This window comes from Kwoniella dejecticola, chromosome 6, assembly GCF_000512565.2.
Source record: "Kwoniella dejecticola CBS 10117 chromosome 6, complete sequence".
Classification (NCBI taxonomy): Eukaryota; Fungi; Basidiomycota; class Tremellomycetes; order Tremellales; family Cryptococcaceae; genus Kwoniella; species Kwoniella dejecticola.
Window position 1 is genome coordinate 1147509 of NC_089306.1, and position 18327 is coordinate 1165835.

At 48.2% G+C, this 18327-nt stretch overlaps 5 protein-coding genes across 5 annotated transcripts; 3 read left to right on the forward strand and 2 right to left on the reverse strand.

The window, feature by feature from the left end:
• Positions 1 to 371: 371 nt before the first annotated feature.
• On the forward strand, positions 372 to 4356 carry I303_105291 (uncharacterized protein; the record flags this gene model as incomplete). The annotated part of the gene is made up of 11 exons (XM_018408554.1): positions 372 to 447; positions 549 to 580; positions 734 to 912; positions 988 to 1616; positions 1713 to 2020; positions 2086 to 2523; positions 2596 to 2874; positions 2968 to 3236; positions 3313 to 3417; positions 3497 to 3909; positions 4076 to 4356. The coding sequence occupies 11 exons, from the start codon at positions 372 to 374 to the stop codon at positions 4354 to 4356; spliced, it is 3009 nt and encodes a 1002-aa protein (XP_018262245.1).
• Positions 4357 to 4645: 289 nt separating this feature from the next.
• Positions 4646 to 6090, reverse strand: I303_105292 (uncharacterized protein; the record flags this gene model as incomplete). Its single annotated transcript, XM_018408553.1, has 5 exons — positions 4646 to 4720; positions 4793 to 5453; positions 5586 to 5659; positions 5852 to 5946; positions 6024 to 6090. The coding sequence occupies 5 exons, from the start codon at positions 6088 to 6090 to the stop codon at positions 4646 to 4648; spliced, it is 972 nt and encodes a 323-aa protein (XP_018262244.1).
• Positions 6091 to 7651: 1561 nt separating this feature from the next.
• On the forward strand, positions 7652 to 9002 carry I303_105293 (uncharacterized protein; the record flags this gene model as incomplete). Its single annotated transcript, XM_018408552.2, has 4 exons — positions 7652 to 7947; positions 8043 to 8363; positions 8472 to 8597; positions 8690 to 9002. The coding sequence occupies 4 exons, from the start codon at positions 7652 to 7654 to the stop codon at positions 9000 to 9002; spliced, it is 1056 nt and encodes a 351-aa protein (XP_018262243.2).
• Positions 9003 to 9574: 572 nt separating this feature from the next.
• On the reverse strand, positions 9575 to 14149 carry I303_105294 (uncharacterized protein; the record flags this gene model as incomplete). Its single annotated transcript, XM_065969126.1, has 17 exons — positions 9575 to 10092; positions 10213 to 10304; positions 10384 to 10546; positions 10633 to 10712; positions 10769 to 10887; positions 10947 to 11051; positions 11133 to 11345; positions 11404 to 11469; positions 11535 to 12213; positions 12275 to 12398; positions 12456 to 12829; positions 12901 to 13458; positions 13534 to 13678; positions 13750 to 13850; positions 13912 to 13950; positions 14019 to 14034; positions 14101 to 14149. 17 exons carry the CDS (start codon positions 14147 to 14149, stop codon positions 9575 to 9577), a joined length of 3441 nt encoding a protein of 1146 aa, XP_065825198.1.
• Positions 14150 to 14678: 529 nt separating this feature from the next.
• Positions 14679 to 18203, forward strand: I303_105295 (uncharacterized protein; the record flags this gene model as incomplete). The annotated part of the gene is made up of 10 exons (XM_065969127.1): positions 14679 to 14879; positions 14951 to 15223; positions 15282 to 15647; positions 15718 to 15802; positions 15870 to 16694; positions 16752 to 16823; positions 16977 to 17146; positions 17220 to 17342; positions 17415 to 17513; positions 17598 to 18203. The coding sequence occupies 10 exons, from the start codon at positions 14679 to 14681 to the stop codon at positions 18201 to 18203; spliced, it is 2820 nt and encodes a 939-aa protein (XP_065825199.1).
• Between the last annotated feature and the right edge of the window lie 124 nt (positions 18204 to 18327).

Here is an 18327-nt window from a genome sequence, read left to right on the forward strand (position 1 = left end):
ATATGTATGAAAATGATTTGATTTGCCTCTCATCGGGCGATTGGCCTTTGAGTGACGCGTAACGAGGACGAGATCTCTTGGCGGATGAAGACAGCGTAGACGGAATCAATTACCGGTCCGGTTAAGGTGAGGTGGATAGTATCCACCTGGGATCATCTGATCCACCTTGTTTAGCTATTTAGCATAGGATATGCATGAAATGTAGCTATACGAGTAGATCACCTTTGTTGATGATGAAGAAAAAGCAAGCGAAAAGGAATACTTTCTCATCCTTATCGATAACATGAATCAGGGCTAAGTCCCCATGTCCCCATCTCTGCTAATATCGGGCTGCTAAGACGCGACAAGACAATAAGCGAAGATAAGAGACGATGCCTTTCCAACAAGGCCCGAGGAAAGCTGAAAAGGATGAACAAGGAAATACGGTTTATCCATGTTTATGGATCGGTGAGTCCCATTTCCATGCCTCCCACTGTATCCACCAGACAGACCCACCTTGGCCTTACTTCGTCCGAAAGACGCCCAGGATGACCTTGTGTATCTGATAGGTTGTAAGAAGGCTTTTGGGACTGCTGGACATGTGAGTATAGCTTCTATCTGTGCTCGCTATATGCATACGTGTGGGGGATATTGCGATGTGACAACTCTTGAATCAGAGGGATCCACCTGGAAGGAACATGAGCAATTTCATCGCCGCTTCGCACAGGACTGACCAACAAGCTTGAACGTGTAGGTCCGCAGACATGAGAAAACGCATGTAGGGATCACGCCGTATGCATGTCCGCACTGCGATAAGAGCTTCAACAGGAGCGATGTGCGTGCGAAACATGTCTCGACCATGCATCCTGAGCGAGAGGGCCAAGGGGGATCATCGAGCTCGGGGATGATGGATGATCTGGATGAACGTCCTGCGTGAGTCTGCGGAATGCGGTACAATCGCGCACTCATTAAATTGGCTCGTGACTGAGACCGGTCTGACTAATACAGTAAGATTCGACGGCTTTCGATCGACGAAGACTCTCCAAACCAGAGGGAAGGTAATAGTTCCACCTCGAAATCCGAGGAAGGCCATTCGAGGAGATACTCGACATCCTCGGATCATCGCAGACCCTCGATCTCCGAGATAACTCATCCTCAACCTCACCCTCACCCTCAAACCCAACCCCAGCTCACCCAGCCATTCAATACATTCATATCTCCCTTATCGACCACGATCCCTATGCCTGTACCTGTTCAAGTATCTATACCTTCCAATCAACCTGCTTCGGATCAACATCAGCACCAAAACCAGCCGGACCAATCACCAACGATCAACCTAGAACAATTATGGAGCACGTTCAACACGGACCCTTCGACCAACGCGAACCTGCCAGACTCATTTCCCCATACTGGCTTAACACCAATTACAAACCCCCTGGCCGCTAACGGGCCTGGAGCAAGTCCAAACGTAGGGATGTCAGGCTCAGGTCCAGCAGGTATGAGCATGATGCCGCCTCCGCAAGTCAATACCGGTACACCGTTCAGCGTACCTTCAGTCGGATCATCCAATTCGGGATTCATAGATCCCGCTCATCTCAGCGTAGGCACTTCAGCGGGCTTAGGAGATTTCAGTACAGGTATATCGTCTTCTTCTGCTCCAATATCGCTCGTATCTGAGAAACACCACCTGGTTGATATGAATTTGCTGACGACGATGATCATATGAAACATAGATTTGTTCGGCGCACCATTACCTCCTGGACCGCCGCTCGACCCGTTTGACCCGAGCTGGGAATGGTTCGGCCATGTCTTCGGCTGGGGGTCGGACGAGAACATCGATCTGGATATAGGTCTACAAAGTAGCATGTTCGATAAAGCTGGCGTCGGTCCTATCAGCTCGACCGATTCTCTGAGCGCAGCATGGTTGTTGTGCTCGACCCCCAGGGGAGGAAGTCCGGTGAACGGGGAAGATCCGACGAATTCAACGAAATCTGCAAGTTTGATGCCCGATCCGTTTGGAAGGAAAGACGATACACTATGGGTGAGCTCATATATCACAAACATCTGTCAGCGTCAGTCATGCTGATACTTGTATTCATGGTCCAGCCAAATGTATTTAAACCTAAAGTACCTGATCGACCTTTGACTCTGGCAGGAGTAAAAGCAACTTCCTCCAAAGTGACCAATCGAAACAAAATCCCCTTAGATTCTAATGGGATCGCATCAAAGTTCGCGAACGGAGTCAACGAAACATCCAGGAATGCTATGCTCTCCTTGATTTACCTATCACACCAGCCGCACTGGATGATCCCCGACGTCGAGGATTTTCCAGACGCGGAAACGATGTCTGATTTCGTTGATCTGTATTTCGAGAATTTCCATCCCCTCTTCCCGATTGTACATAAACCTACTTTCTTCAATGGGGATACGCCAGCCGTACTCCTGCTCTCGGTCGCTGCGATCGGAGCTACATATGCGAATAAGGAATTTGGCCCGTTAGCCGTCGCGCTATGTGAGCTTGTTAGAAGGATGATTGCTTGGATGGTAGGTCACTCACTCCCATACAGATGTTTCCAGAAAGAAGGATTCTGCTAATTGCGTATGAGAATGGTTTAGCGAGGAAGCGATCAACGAGCAAAATTCGATCGAAATACCTTACTTGCGTTCTTACTGCAGACTGCTCTAGGAATAGCATGCGGTTCGAGGGAGATGTACTACCATGCGGAGATCTTCAGATGCAGTATAGTCACCACTTGCAGGCGATTACACTTGCTGCGCGGGATCGGCTCAGCGATGAATGATCTGCATGCAAGAGAAGACTTCCCAACGGATGATCAGCGGTATAAGGCTTATATGGAGGATGAGACCAAACGAAGGCTCGGTTGGGGTGTTTATGTGAGTTGATTTGGTGTCTTAACTCCATAAAACCCATATCACCCTTGAAGGGTCATGAGGATGAAGCTGATGTGGATACATCATGTCCTTCAGTACCTCGATTCACAAATGGTAGCCCTTCTACATATTCCAGCTGTCTTCGCAGTCAACGAAGCTGGCATCCACCTCCCATGCGACGACGCACTATGGGAAGCGCCCGATGCCGCATCTTGGGCTGCGTTGATAGCGAATAAAGAAGCGGCCGATCCGTACACAACCCGACCGAAGTTCTTGAAAGTGCTAGCGAAGTCTCTGGCGGGCGAAGATATCGGAACAAAAATGGATGATTTGGGCTGCGCCATCATCTCTTTGACTGTCTGGAGGTGAGTCAAAGCAAGAACTCCAATTGCATCTTCATCAAATCTTGTGCATGACTAACGATTAATTGACGTTATCTAGGATGTTACTTGATCAACAGATGTTACAGAAGGCCCTTGGTGTCGGTCTGACAGATAACGGGATGGATAAACCTTCGTACACCCACGAAGCGCATGTGTTGGAAACGTGAGTGCCGCTACCCTTGCTTTTCTGCCATTGTTGGGTTTGATGTTCTATGGTGACTGATTGAATAATGTCGAGATAGTAAACCAGCGCATTTGCTTCTGCGTCTAGCTCAAACAACTTACTTATCCCCATCCCCAAGCCATCTACGTCTGACCCCAGCGGCGTTATACCATTCGGCGTATATCCAATTCACTCGACCGGGTCTGATGGATCGCATAAGACACGTGTCGGGCAAATACGAGCCCGATATGACTACGAAAGGTTCCCTGGGATGGCTGAAAGCATGGATGAAAGACGGTAAAGAAGTCCGCAAAGTCCTCTGGCATGCTGGTGTTCTCAATGCGCTCTTGGCGGAATTCTCCAGAGGAAGTTTTGCGGAATTGTTCTGGACTTTCGATTGTGCGCTGGTCGTTTGGGCCATAGTTAAATATGCGCCTCATCAGATAACGAAGACTAATCAGGGGTTGAGGTCTGCTTTGTTCGCTGCTAATTGTGAGTTGCGTCTGCAACTTCCGATCTCCCCTTCTTGTCCCTTTCTCAGTCGATGATTCCGTGATTGGCCTGATTCACTTTTCTCTTCTCCATTTCGGCTACCGACGAGAAAGTAAGAAGTGAGCGAATGCTGATATTGAAATTGATATTGGGACTGTATCATTAGGGTTCGACACGGTCCCACCGAATTTATGGATAGCTCACGGAGGAGAGATTGTCTTTCCCTTCCTTGGTTCATCGGCCAATTGGACGGTCTCGAACCTCTTGGAGTTGTTCATGAATCGATTAGAAGCTATGAGATGGGGTCTAGCGGTACAGTACAAGCTTGTATTGAATACGCTGTTGGAAGCTGAGAAGGTGGGGAAGACTTTGGCGGTGGATGGGGGAAGACCGAATAAGGCTAGTGGAGAAGGAAAAGAGGATTACACGGATTCGGACGGCAAGTAGCGGCACACTGACCAATCATTCATCCTGTTGTATCATACCAACGCGCGCACGTACGAACACTTTGCATGGTAGATGTATTACAATCTAGCGATCATTACACCTGCACCTGCACTGGCATGTCAAAGAAGGACCAACAGGTCTCGGTCCCTTGTACTGCCAATCGTTGGCTGCTTTGACTTGGAAACAGATAATAAATATCACATGATATGACTGCATAGCTACATAATCGCTACTTTTACTTCAGACACGCTTCAAAGTCGCCTTAAACTCCCTAAAAACGAGAACAAATCTAGTTCTTTCCGTAGAGAAGTCGAGCGCCTTCAGGGGCATTCTTGTTGTTGGGTCCGTACCAGTGAGGGAAACCCTGATGAACATTGTACTGTCAGTATTCTGATCACTTACATGTCGGTCAGTGTTCAGTCTGCAGTGGACTTACGAAATCGGAACCCCAAGGAGGGGAGTTGACTCTGGTCTGTTTACCGCTCTCTGCCAAACCATCTAATCGCTTGATCTCCGAAGCGTCCAATTGGACAGTCTTCAAGTTGGACTCGATTCTCGAGGGCGTAACAGATTTGGGGAGAACGACGATGTTCTTGGAGATGAGGTACGACAATAAGATGGCAGCTGTCGATTGGCCATGTTTCTCCGCGATGGAAGTGAGCGTCTCGTCCTTGTGGAGAGGGGAGGATGTTGATCCCAAAGGCGAATAAGCTTGTACGAGGATACCTTTATCTTGGCAGTACTTGACGAGCTCGTGCTCTGGGTTATAAGGGTGCAACTCGATCTGGTTGGCGGCAGGAGTGACTTTAGCGGTCTTCAGTAATTTCTCGATGACGGGGATACCGGCGTTGGAGATTCCAATAGCCTTGACTTTGCCCTTGGCGAGCACGGACTCCATCTGGGCCCACGTCTTGGACTGGTCCCATTCCCAATCGATGTTTCGGGAGCCGTCCTCCTTGACGGGGAACAGAGGGTGGGTACCGTTAGGAGCGAGTCGCACGGGCCAGTGGATCAGGTACAGGTCGAGGTAGTCTGTGCCGAGGTCAGAGAGCGTTTGGTCGAGGCATTCTTCAACTCGGTCATGGTAAGATGACCAACTGCAGAATCCGGATAAGATATAAGCATTTGTACTGGATTCTCCTACCCTCATATATAATGGAATGTCGATTTGGGGAAGATGGAAAGCTCTGGGTCCAATAATGAGGAGATAGTGCGGAACTGGGACTCACACTTTGGAAGTAAGGAAGATTTCTGATCGAGGGACACCGGAATCTTTGATACCTTCTCCAACTTCCTTTTCGTTCTACAGTGCACGATAATCCATTATATCAGATTCCGCGTCATAGAAGTTAAAGCCACTCGTAGGGGAATGGTGGAAAATCCCGGCTGTGTGTGGTGTGATGACGATATCTGTGGGTATAGATACAGTACCGCGTTATACCTAATTCCGCTTCGAGGCGGAGATAGAAACGCGGACAGAGAGGAATCAACTCACTTGGTAACAGAGAGCACCATCAATGTGTCTGTAACCAGATTTCAAGGCGTGAGAGACGGCAGCTCGCACTTCTCCAGGTTTAGCTTGCCATGTACCTGTGTGCGGTAGATAGGGGTATGTTAGCGCGAGGTCCGGAGGAACTTGGCAATGTTGATTGCGTGGCTTGACTTACCGAGACCGATGGCGGGGATGGTAGCTCCTGTGTTGAGCTTGAAAGAGGGGACAGAAGCAGCGGCCATTTTGATTATTCTACTGATTGTGATCTTCTAGTGATGTAGTTGTATGGTATGTGCGAAGCAAAAATGTGGAAGGAAAGTTCTTTCTCAGGTGGATACCTATCTTTCACCTCGCACTTATATATCCCATACCTACCGATTATCCGCTTGACGGGATTAGATATGACAGCGGTGGAATGATGAGCGGGCCGGGAGAATCCCGGACCGAAAGATCCGATCGTCTCTCAACTCTCTCAATTGGGACCCAGCTCATCACGTCATACTTGTTAAGCGGGTTGTCACCTACACGCAGTAGTAAGAGTCAGAACAACTGAGGACGATCTCCATAGTAGTCACAAGCATCCTCACCATATCTTGGACGTCCGACGAAAACTGTTTAGATGCGAGCGACCGACTGGCACCATATAGACCGTCTATTTGAAGGCCTCGGAATGTTGCCAAGACGATTCTCTGCCATACCTCGGTCACCTCCGAACAAAAAGAGATTACTCGCTGAAATGATCCGATTTACCTCGAAACAGTGCGCGGAGCGTAACTGAATCTTTGTTACCCTTATGCACGACCATCAAATCCAATCAAGTACAAAAACAATAACAATAACAACGGAATGGACTTACAAAGCTTACTCTTCTCTGCTACCTTCTTTTTCTTGCCTCGTGTCAAACGTTGATCTCTTGCTCGTCTGGGTTTCAGCTTCGTGTACACCTACACGACGTTTTGATCCGACATTGCAGGGTTCCTCGTAGCGCCAATGTGGGAAAAGGACCGGCTACAGGAAGAAACGAACAGAAGGCGTAAAACGTGTAGATGTGTAGACGTGTAAACGTGTACCTCGACACCTTTGCATCCGATTTATTCCTGCATTTTCATACTGATGGATCCGTACTTACACCGACTCGCTCCATCAACGGGATCCAACACGCCAAACCAGACCGAGCCAGACCAGAAGCACTCGAATATCCAAATATCCACTTAAAGGATGATATTCGCTTTCAACCTTGAGGATGACGATATGGCTAAAGACGGGATGACAGAATGGAGCAACAAATGGTGGCTTGAGTGAATAAGTGATTACGATGCTACGATGGAGCTATCCCCCCATCTCCATCTTCGCTCAACTTGACTCAGAAAAGACAACGATCAAAAAGGCACAATATGATGAGTGGGGATCTTTCCGTCTGTTGTGAGGGTACAACAAGATACAAAAGTGGGGTAGACCCAAAGGATAGCTTATTCACCTTCAAACCTGAACTAGCCACAGCCGATCCATCAAAACGAATTCAATCATCATGATAATCCATCAAATCCAATCAACTACATTATATGCCAACCATCAGTCCGTCTCTTCTTTTAGCTTAGCTCGGTCAACTACGCCTTATTGATGGTAGTGGAAAACCTTTTCCAGTCTACTCAGCATGACTTGGCTTTCCGTACAACCATCAAATTGCCTTATATAAATGTATATGCCCATCATCGACATCTCCCTCTGCTTCTTTTCCCTCTTTCGTTTCCATTCCCCATCTTCACTATTGAACTCGTTTCTGAAGGAATTTGACGTTTCACAATGACCACCATACTAACTCCACCTTCGATCAACCCTGCTTCATTGGTCAAGCCTACTGCGACTGCTACTACTACTAAACAATGTATCGAGGTGACTATAGTCGAAGCTCCTGCATCGCCATCATCTTCCACCCATTCCTCAGAATACACTCCCTCAACGCCATCGGGAGTCCCTCGCCACCTGATCACACCTAGCTTGACGGACGAAGAATTATGGGAAACATGGTTTGCCTATCCCTCCAAAAGTGGAATGACCTTGCATCGCTGGGCGGAAGGTAACAAGTCTGCTCTAGACATGTAAGTCTCTCTATAACACTCATGCCCAGTCTCACTGCTCAAGTTTACTGATCACTGATCATTAAATCCATGGTCATCCCGTGACCATCAAACAGGTTCATGCACAATCTCCCTTCGTCGCCGCCTTCCTCATTGTACCCTCTCTGCATGACTAAATGCCGATCGACCCTCGCATCTCTTAAAGTACTCGTACTAGGCTCGATACTGCTTATACGAGGTGTCAACCACGGACCTCAAATGGGCAGAACGTTGTTCGGCAGAATCCTAGGCGACAGATATAACGATCTTATGGCATTTACGAGCAAGCTGTCCAACGGCAACGGCAATGCTGAAAACAAAGTATCTTTAGTGGATAACGAGGAGATTGTTAGAGGGAGTGTGGAAGAAGCGAGAGCATTACAGGCGAGAGGTAATGAGTAGGTCAGACGTTCCTTCCATCCAGCGCATCTGGTCACTCTCAAGCCCAAACCCGTATAGGCTCATTGCTGACGAGAGAAATCTCCATTTGATCGTGGTGAATCAAGGTTCTTCGCTGAGGGGAAATATGAAGCGTCGCTCGAACATCACGGAATGGCAATAATCAAGCTCATACCGTGGGACGTCGCTTCCTTGTCGCCCGAAATAGCTAGACGAACGGGGTTCGAAGAGATGTGAGCCAATCCAATCTCCGCTCCTCATCTGTCATGGAAAGCGTCCACTCCAGAAGAGCTGTAGCTGATTGGTTTATTCCCTTCAATTGTAGTGATCAATCGTTGTTACTATCAATAGCTCTGACGTCCATACGCATCACTCAGATCTTACCACATACTTACCGATCACATTTGATTATCCCCGGATCAAGGTTATACAGGTTGACCAAGGCCTCTTGCGACTACATCCTCCATTCACCTGTCAGCTCTCTCTCTGGACAGTGGGGCCTGGAGGTAGAATTAGCATCGAGATTACAGAAATTAGCAGGGGAAATCGCTGAGATACCTTCTCACGAACGTCAGACTGGAATAAGGAGTGGAGGGGTTAGAGAAGTAAGGGATCGTTTTGGCCGCTCACGCTTTTGAGCAGATTGAAGCGGAATGCTGTTCATCTTGTCTCGCCTGTGTGCTTTACTATACTACTCTACAATACACTGTACTGTGCTTTCTTTTAGTTGCCATCTTGTCAGCTTGCCACTTTCAGACCGGCACGACTTGTTGATGTCGGTCATAGATCTTGTTCAGACGAATTATCCCGCTTCGCATGCGTACCTTTCTTACTTCTCCTTCCACCCTGTCATGTTGACTTGTTTGTACCTTCCTATCACGATAACTCATGTTTGCGTCAAGCAATCGTCTTGAAACCCTCACTCACGATGTTGTACGACATATTAATGTATCGGTCTGACATCATGCTCCATTGCCCTCATATACAGCAGTGATCGATACACCAATCATGCTGCTTCATCACGGGGCAAGTCTGCTGAATGCATGTGAGCACAGTAGAGCTAGCCACTCCACCGCTTGCTGAATACTGAAAATCGTCATCTATACACACAACAATATACTATTCGACATCAAGCATTTATGTATACACATATATATTCTTACAAGACTGCCTCGCCTTTTCTGCATCGCTCTATGCAATCTCCACTACATTACTCCTTCAACGCTCCACCGGTCGATTTCCTCAGACCACCCAATATCTTCTTTCTCGAGGTCGTAGGGCTCGAAGCCCTCATCCCCAACGCCGCATTCGCATTCGCATTCATTGAAGCAACAGCTCCGCCTATACTCACACTAGGTGCCGGTCCAACTCCAGATCCAGATCCAGATCCAGGTCCATGTCCGCTGGCTGCACTCATCGATGTGATTCGTCTAGGATTCAAAGGTGACATGTTGGTATTGTTATTGCTATTACTATTATTTCGTGAATTGACATTGGAATTGGAATTGATGACTTCAATACTGTTTTGCCTGGAACCATTCGCAGAAGTAGCGGACTTCTTCTTGCTCGTCGACGTTCCCTTGAGTGTACCTTGCCCTAAAGCAGTACTTGGCGGAGGTAAGCCAGTTTGAGAAGGGGAGGAGTAATGAGCGGATGATAAAGAGGGTAAATCGTTGGAATGTAAGGCCCGACGAGCTTTTTCATGGCGATTTTGAACCGATCGGAAATCTGTTTGCCAGTTCGAGATCAAGGAGAATCCATTCCAAACTTAGCTCAATCTCGATCATCTTCAGTGAAAGAATTTGGGACTATAATCAATGACTAGACGCAAAATGAAACTAAACTCACGCGACAAGAGTTCTTGCCATTTGATCTCTTCCTTATTCCCCAATCGAGACTTCGTTGCTGCAGCAGCGGACGAGAAAGTTGATCCAGTCGAGCTGAATGAGATCCGGAAACCCCAAAATCAGCTGCGTGTCCCATTCCAGGTTTAAGACTACCGAATTTGATACAGCTTACCTCTTGGAGGAAGCGATAGGTACGTAGCCTGACGAATGCACGACCGATAATCTAGCTCGGAGGGATATGAAAGCGCTACTCTGCGGAAGGATCATGAGTAGACCGTATAGGCACTTGGGCAGATAAGGGTATTTTTCAGGTTCGAGCAATTGAAGACGAAGATCTGGTGCAAGGTATTCTCATCAGCTCGTTCGTGGACAGGGAAATCGAGGTCGCATAAGAGGCAAGTAGCCAGGATCTGTAGCTCACTTGTAAAGACGGGCGATTCAATGAGCATGACCAGTTTGTCAATCTGGACCAGCAGCGGTACGGTCAACTCCAATTCAGCACTGTACCGCTTGTCAGCTTGTCGGAACCGTCATGCAATGAGCTCCGGCTAGCTCACAATATTTGAAGAAGGTTTGAAGCATGTTCGTAAGCTTGAGCGAGCAGACACAAAGCGAACGCAGCGACGGCATTATGACACCATGACCTGTACAACGAGGAGAAAAGCATTTGACCGTCCTGAATATGAGGACAAATTCAGCTATCACGCGCATGTTCGTTAGGGCGACAAAGCTGACCTTTGATTCGAGATTTTTCAGCCTTCTTCGGAAATCTGCTAATTCGGGCGAAGTAATCAAGATCATGTTGAGCTTGACTACCATCATACTAGCGAATTCGAGATCCTGCATACCTCAAACGGTCAGTCGAATCTTTCCCGGGTGTGAAGCGGTTATCCGCCAAGCCAAGGGAACAGTACCACTCACATCGTCCTTTTCCAGGATCTCAGCGATCGTCCTGAATATTCTTTCCGCATTGAGATGCAGACATAGCTGTCTAATGATCAGACTGCCCCTCGTTTCCAAAAGCCTCCTATCGGTCGAGAACAGCTCAAGGACTTTGACCATGAAACTCGTGAAGTACGAGTCTTCTGAAGAAGCCGAGATCTGAGCTAAGAGCTGCAGATCATGCTTGACGACCTATTGCAGCACACCGTGTTAACGTAAGATCCCCTGAGATACAAGAACTCCGACTTACGTCTTCTGAGGGGTCTGACAAAGTCTTGAGTAAAGCTGGGAAAGTCCCGCTGTCTCGTGATAAGATCTGGGAGTAAAATACCAGGGGTCAGTCATTGATAGCAAAGGGTGAAATCGGTCAAAACAACTGACTTTATTCGGTGCTTTTAGATGCAACATCAACAGCCATTCCAGAGCCGCTATCCTCGTTTCCGCATGATCACTCAAAAATTGCAATGTAAGCACATTCACAGTCTCTCGCACATCAAACGGATCGACATCTTCCCCTTGTTCAACGGTTGGCGACAATGGGCCTTGGGATCCTGTCGTATGAGAATGGGTTGGCGGTGAGTCCGGTCTATTGGTAGGGGTTATCTTGGATTTAGTCGAAACGGGAAACTCCGTTTGAGCCGGTGTAACCGGTTCTGAAGCCAGGATCTTCGATTTGCCCACCCCAAGCTGAGCATGCGATTGCAGATTTGTTGCAGAGAGGGTCTGCGTGATACCGGAAGAGCTCGATCCTTGTTTTGAGGGCGCAGCAACGTCTAAAGGATCGTTCACTGGGACTTGGGACGAAGATTTCGCCGAATCTGGTGGTTCGATGATTGCGAAATCTTTCTTTATAGGATTGGGCGAAGTGCCGCTTAACGCCATTCCGGAAGGCGGTGAGCCGGCCACGGATGATATAGGCGGTGGGACTGAGCCGCCGGTGGTGGGTGGTAAAGCAGCGTTGCTAGAGAGGGACGGAGTCGGTTGAACCTGGAGCGGGAGCGATTGGATGACTCGATACAATGAGCCATTGGTTTCATGGGCGGCAGGCTTGATGTGACGGCTACGCACGACAGGATCAGCGACTACATTTCTCGGTTGTCATCCTGGTAGGGAGGGCTCACTGAGGCGAAGCGAGATTGGGCAGTATGGCTGGTACGATGCGAGGCGTGAAGGCCACTACTGTATTTTGGGCGAATTCGAGGAATGTCAATATCCATTCCATCGCTGTGGATTGTACCAGCTCATCTGTATTTTCGATGTATCAGTCAGTATTCAAGCCAATTCACTGAATAATGTACTTACCAGGATAGGATAAATGCTGGATGATTATATCCATTATAGCCGCATGATCCACATAAACTCCTTGGCCCGGCACCCAATTCCCACTGCCTTCCCCCTCCCAATCATTGTCGTGATCCCTATCCTGCTCATCATACCTCGACTGGGTGGTCATAGTCATGGACTCGTCCGCGATGGCATCTTCGTCGTCTTCAACAGCTGATTCCAAGGTATGCCGACTGCCCCTCGTCCGCACTGATCGCGTCTCCTTCTTCAGTCTGTCCGCCTCCAATTGTTTCTCTTGAACTTGGGCTATATACTTGATCTCCCTCAGAAACTCTGCGAGAACGTTCTCAGTGGCTAAGCGTACATCTACATTTCCATCGGCCAGGTATTTTCTGATCACCAACGGAATTTTAGCCGTATGACAGATGTTACCTTGAACCTCTGGCACTAATGAAATACTCACAATAACCCATCGAGGAATTCAGGTAACCAAGCTACCAATTCCAAGTCCGGCACAGAATCCAGAACCATCAACCAAGAGACCAAGTGCATTCTCGTATATGGAGAGATGACGTATATCCGTTCAGCCAACAGAGGGATGAATCTGGCTAATGAGAATGCTCTTCTATCTTCTTCCTGTTGAATTTGCTGATCATTTGATCTGGAAGGCGAGAACTCCTTATCGTGTAGGTGAGCTTGCCCATTCAGACCGGTCCTCGGACTGTCCTCCAATTTCCCTTCCTTCGACGGATCCTGACGATTGCCCGATATACCTAATCCTGACAATTTGTTACTGAGATCGGTGTCTTGCCGATGGGAAGAAGGGGGTAAATTTGGGTTGTAATTTCCAGGATATATCGAGACGTAATGAGGAGCCGCTTCGGCTACTATGTCTTTCATTAATCTATCTAATAGCTCGGCACCGTTCTTTACGGACATTTCGGAGTCTGACGATAATTTGGAGAGGGCATCGAAAATCTCGTTGAAATGGATCAAGATTTCACCTTTACTGACTTTTGCGCTGAGAGTTCAATGGTATCAGCTCACCCGTCTTGCGCAAAACCGACTGAAGCTTCGCATGAGTAAGACGGCTCACATGTTATACAGACTCTCGCAAGCATGGTATCGCACTCGAGACTCGGGGTCTTGAAAACAAGCTAAAACAGGAGGGATGATCACTCCCAGGAAAGGAGCTACGTCTTGTCCCAAGGCGATAGCGGTGGCTGCCAGACCAATTAGACCTGTATGATAAAAATCTCAGCAAGATATGACTTCCCATCTCATTATGCAGTACAGCCGAGCCGATGCTCACCTCCATTACGAGTATGTAGAGCCGAGTTGGAAGAACTGAACATCCCACATAGTTGGTCGATTATCGATGATATACGAGGTATATCTGACGAGAGTACAAGTCTAGCCGCCAAAATTATGAGTCCCAAGCATTGTTGACCTGATTTTATGAGTAAACACTTACTTTTCCAGCTCCAAGGCAGCAGCTTTACGCCTCTCATAGCTGTGGGTATCACAATGGGTCAGTGCTGTTTCACGAGCGTAGGAGCGATCCAATAGAATTGGACAAACATCTTGTCATTAAGACCTGAATAACATGCATGTCATAAGCTTCCTACAGACAGAACGTTGACACCTGGTGTGATATGCTTACCTCTAAGAATAGATTGCTCTGCAATGCCCGTGTTGATGACATTCAGCATGGCGAGGACAAAGCGCAGATAGTCGAAGATGTGGAAACGAGCTCACCCATTGTGAACGCCTAGCTCCGCTTGTTGTTCTTTGGAACACTGATGACAGCGCAGTGACTATGACATGGGGTGCGAGATGCTTGTCGCTAGAGCTTGCGATAAGAGCTTGTTGGTGCTATGAATGGAAGGTCTGTTAGCAACAATATTCAGTCAGTCATGGATGCGATTCGTGATTGTATGACGCGTCCGGCATGTTGTTGTCGTACGGTGAGCGGTGAGCGGGGCCATCCATCATTGCATAACCTTCAAGTGAACCGGAACATTAAGATTATCTATCCATCTACCCTCCCTTCAGTCGCTGGCTCGTCAACGTCCGTCTTCAATACTTATCCAATCTTCACTGCTCCTCACACAATACCGGAGACGGACCTAGTGTACATCGGCCGGTCATACCAGTGCATGAGATTCCGACAAATTGGAAGACTCCCCGAAAATCAAATCTCAGCGACACAAAGCAGCTTCGCTCGGGCGGACGACTGTTATGTCCGCTATTCCAATTCAGCCTCTTCAGACTGAGGCATCGTCATCAACTGCTCCGTCGGCAATCCCATCGAAGCACATCGCTTCGTTCGTGTTCGACTCTTCCTTGACAAGGACGAAGTACAAGAAACTCGTAGTCGCAGACGGGGTTGTGCATAAGCTGGTACAAAGGTTAATGGAGAAACATGGTGGTGAACAGAATGTATGTGTAACGAGTGGTTCTTTCTGCTGTCAGATGCTAGCTGACTCGATTCGATTGTGGATTGCGGATAGCTTCGTATTTGTCTGTTGATCACTGCCTCACCCGACTCCAACAGGTCCAAGGTGTTCAGAAGAGAATATTCGGGACCATCAGCTTTCTTGACTTCTCTCCCGACCCTGGCCGAACTTTTCCCAAAGTCAGGCAGAGAACACTTCTCTGGAAGGAAATGGCCTACATTCTCGGAATCGGTAGGCGAGGATTCTGAGATATCAGCCCTTCGAGCGAAGAAGAGGGAAAGAAGGCAAGAAAGTAGATTGCTCGAGGGAGTCAAGAACGGAGTAAATGTGAGTTCATTTCACCTACTTTGACTTCGAGAAGCTGATGCACAGAATGCGGCCCCAGACACTTGATCGACCTTATATAGCAGTACATCATTCCCCTTCACGAACTTTCATCTCCCTTACTCCAGCTTCGGCCACCCCGCTTCTTGACTCCCTGCACATATCTACCTCGCCGGCCGACAATTCGCCAGGATCACCAGCAAGACGTTATCTGGTCGTGGTTGCTTCCGATGGTGACCAACCGGCGGGAGACCAAATGAACTTACCAGGAGTGAAATCGGATTCAGGTCAGGAATGGGATGAAAAAGGATGGCAAGATATCACAGACAGGATCAAAGAAAAAGATATGAAGTGCTCCAGTGTGATTATGGGGCCAACTGATGATGCGGAAACGCCCAGCAAAAGGCTGAAGATGATGTGTAAAGAGGTGAGTGGAAACCTCTGCTCAGCAGTCTCTCGGTCAACAGGAGAGTTCGCCCTGACAGTCGCACACTCAGGTATCAAGTGGTTCAGCAGATGCACCATGGTTCAGTGTGCCAGCGGGTACGGAGGTGACACTTTCTGGATATTCCATAGAGACCGGTAGGTCTATCACCGAGCAATCTGCCCTCATCTCCCGCTGACCCGTATGGTATCGACTATAAATCAGGCTCGACGCCGGCCCTAGATATGGCATCGACAGTAGCCACGGTCGCCACGGAACAAATTGAAACACCCGTCACGAATCCTCAAAATCAGATACCCATACAAATCCAAGGTAATACCGACGGCAAGACGTTGCAGCAATTGCAGAATCAAGCTATGCAAGCTAGGATGGCTCAGTTCGCCAAAGCCGTCTCGTCCGCTTCCTTGGCAAGTGGAGGTAGCGGCAAGATTGACCCAGCGATGATGCAGAGCATGATCCAAGCTATGAAGAATGGGGGAGCAGGAAACGTAGACATGAATGATCCAAAATGGCAGCAAGTCAGACAATTGTTACAACTTCAGCAACAGCGTCAATCTATTTCGGCCAGCAGTAATAGTGGTAACAACAACGTCTCGGCGTCAAATTATAGTAATCAAACTGGAGGTCATGATCCGAATATCGTAGCTGCTATCCAACAACAGCGAGCGCAACAACTTCAACAGCAACAACAACAACAACGAGCTCAGGCCCAAGCACAACAACAACAATTACAGAATCAAAATAATCAGCAGACACAGCCACAACAGATACCACAAAATGTGCCACCGCAACAGCAGCAACAACCTCTTCAACCTTCTGCTCCTCAGAACGTGCAGCAACAAAATTTACAGCCGCAACAGCAGCAGCAAATGCTACAACAGGCGCAACAGGCGCAACAAGCGCAACAGCAGATACAGCAACAACAACAACAAGCGCAACAGCAACAACCACCACCACAGTCAAGACCAGCTCAACAACCAGTCTGGTCTGGGACGCTTTCTTCTGCCAGCCAACCCGGAAGCTATACTCGTAAGTCATTCACATGTCTATCCGAATCCTGAAAAGCTAACGATCGATATGGCGTAGATCTGTTAAACCTGGATGCTTCAAGGTTTTCTGGTAGCACAGAAGGCATATTAGCCCAACATTGGCCGAAAGGTACGTACTCGTCCGCTTCTCTCCCATGCTCCTCGTTTTCAGCCGCTGCTCCGTTGTGGTACTTTGAATGTGCTCCTCCGAACATCACATTTAGTTTGGATCCTTGTTCTCACAGACTCGGTAGGTGAGATGAGCTGATCTTGCGCCATCCAGATCTGCAACTACGGAACGTGGTTGTGCTTGAAGTGCAAACGTTGACGGCATATGCACAAGCCAAAAACTGTCCCATCGTGGTGTTCAGCCCGACTCCGGCAGGCCAGAATGACAGTAGCAATTTGCACAAATACACGCAATTAGCAAACAGCCTGCATGCGAAAGGGAACGTAAGTATTCACATTTTCTTCCGTTGCGGTATCTACCTAATTCTAGAGCTGACTGTGTTATACTGTATGCCAGATGGTGATCATACCCTTTGGCCAACAAGATAAAGGGATTGTCCTGTTTTCCGCACCCTTACCAACTGTTCCAGCGACTCCTAGCGGTAGTAGGTCTTACAAGCTAATGGGAGTGGTCTGTTTGGTAAGTCGTCAATCCTTCTCTATTCTCTCCTCTTGCCATTAAAGAGAGGATACTGACGAGAGAGCCGTGTAGCATGTCCCTTTCCCCCCGTTGAATGCTGTGAATGTGCGATCTACGCCTACTCAAGTTGCGCAACAACCCGAACCTGCTCAACAGCAGATGCAACAGCAGGTAATGCAGAATAGACAAGCTCAAGCCGCACAAATGCAGCCAGCGCAGCAATACCAACAGCAGCACCAAGTCCCTCCACCACAGCAACAGCAGCAGTTCAGACCATCTCCGAACGCTCAGAATGTCCCGAATAACGCCAACATGGGCAACAACAATAACAACATGTATCAACAACAGCAGATGATGTTACAAGCTCAAAACCAGATGCAGAGTCAGAACAACCCGCAACAACAGCAATTCGTTCCTCCTCCTCAGCAGCAGCAGCAACAGCAACAGCAGCAACAACAATTCATTATTCAACAACAGCAGCAGCAGCAGCAGCAACAGCAACAGCCCCAGCAACAAGGAGAAAAGAGAGGAATAACGTATCAACAATATCAACAATTAATGATACATGCTCAGCGATTAGGGTTGAATGTCCAGCAATTCGACTACAACAACATCCCTTCCGGCCAACTTCAAGCGATCATCAACAACATCAAAATGGCTGAAGCGAAACTGCGTGTGCAACAAGCTCAGCAAGTTCAACAGCAACAGGCTCAACAGGCGAATATGCAACAGGTCGTGCAGAACAATATGCAGTTGCAGCAGCAGCAACAACAGCAAGCTCAACAGATGGTGCAGCTTCAGCAGATGTTGGCTCAACAGGGTCAATTTGGGGGTATCGATCCGCAGACTTATCAGCAATAGACATTCGGTACAGTACGCTGTCTGGCGGCTCAGGTATCGACTACAATGCATGCATGTGTACGTTCAGATGCGGTTCAACGGCCCATCGGAGCGAGCGAAATGTCCGTGTGTAGACTCTATTGCC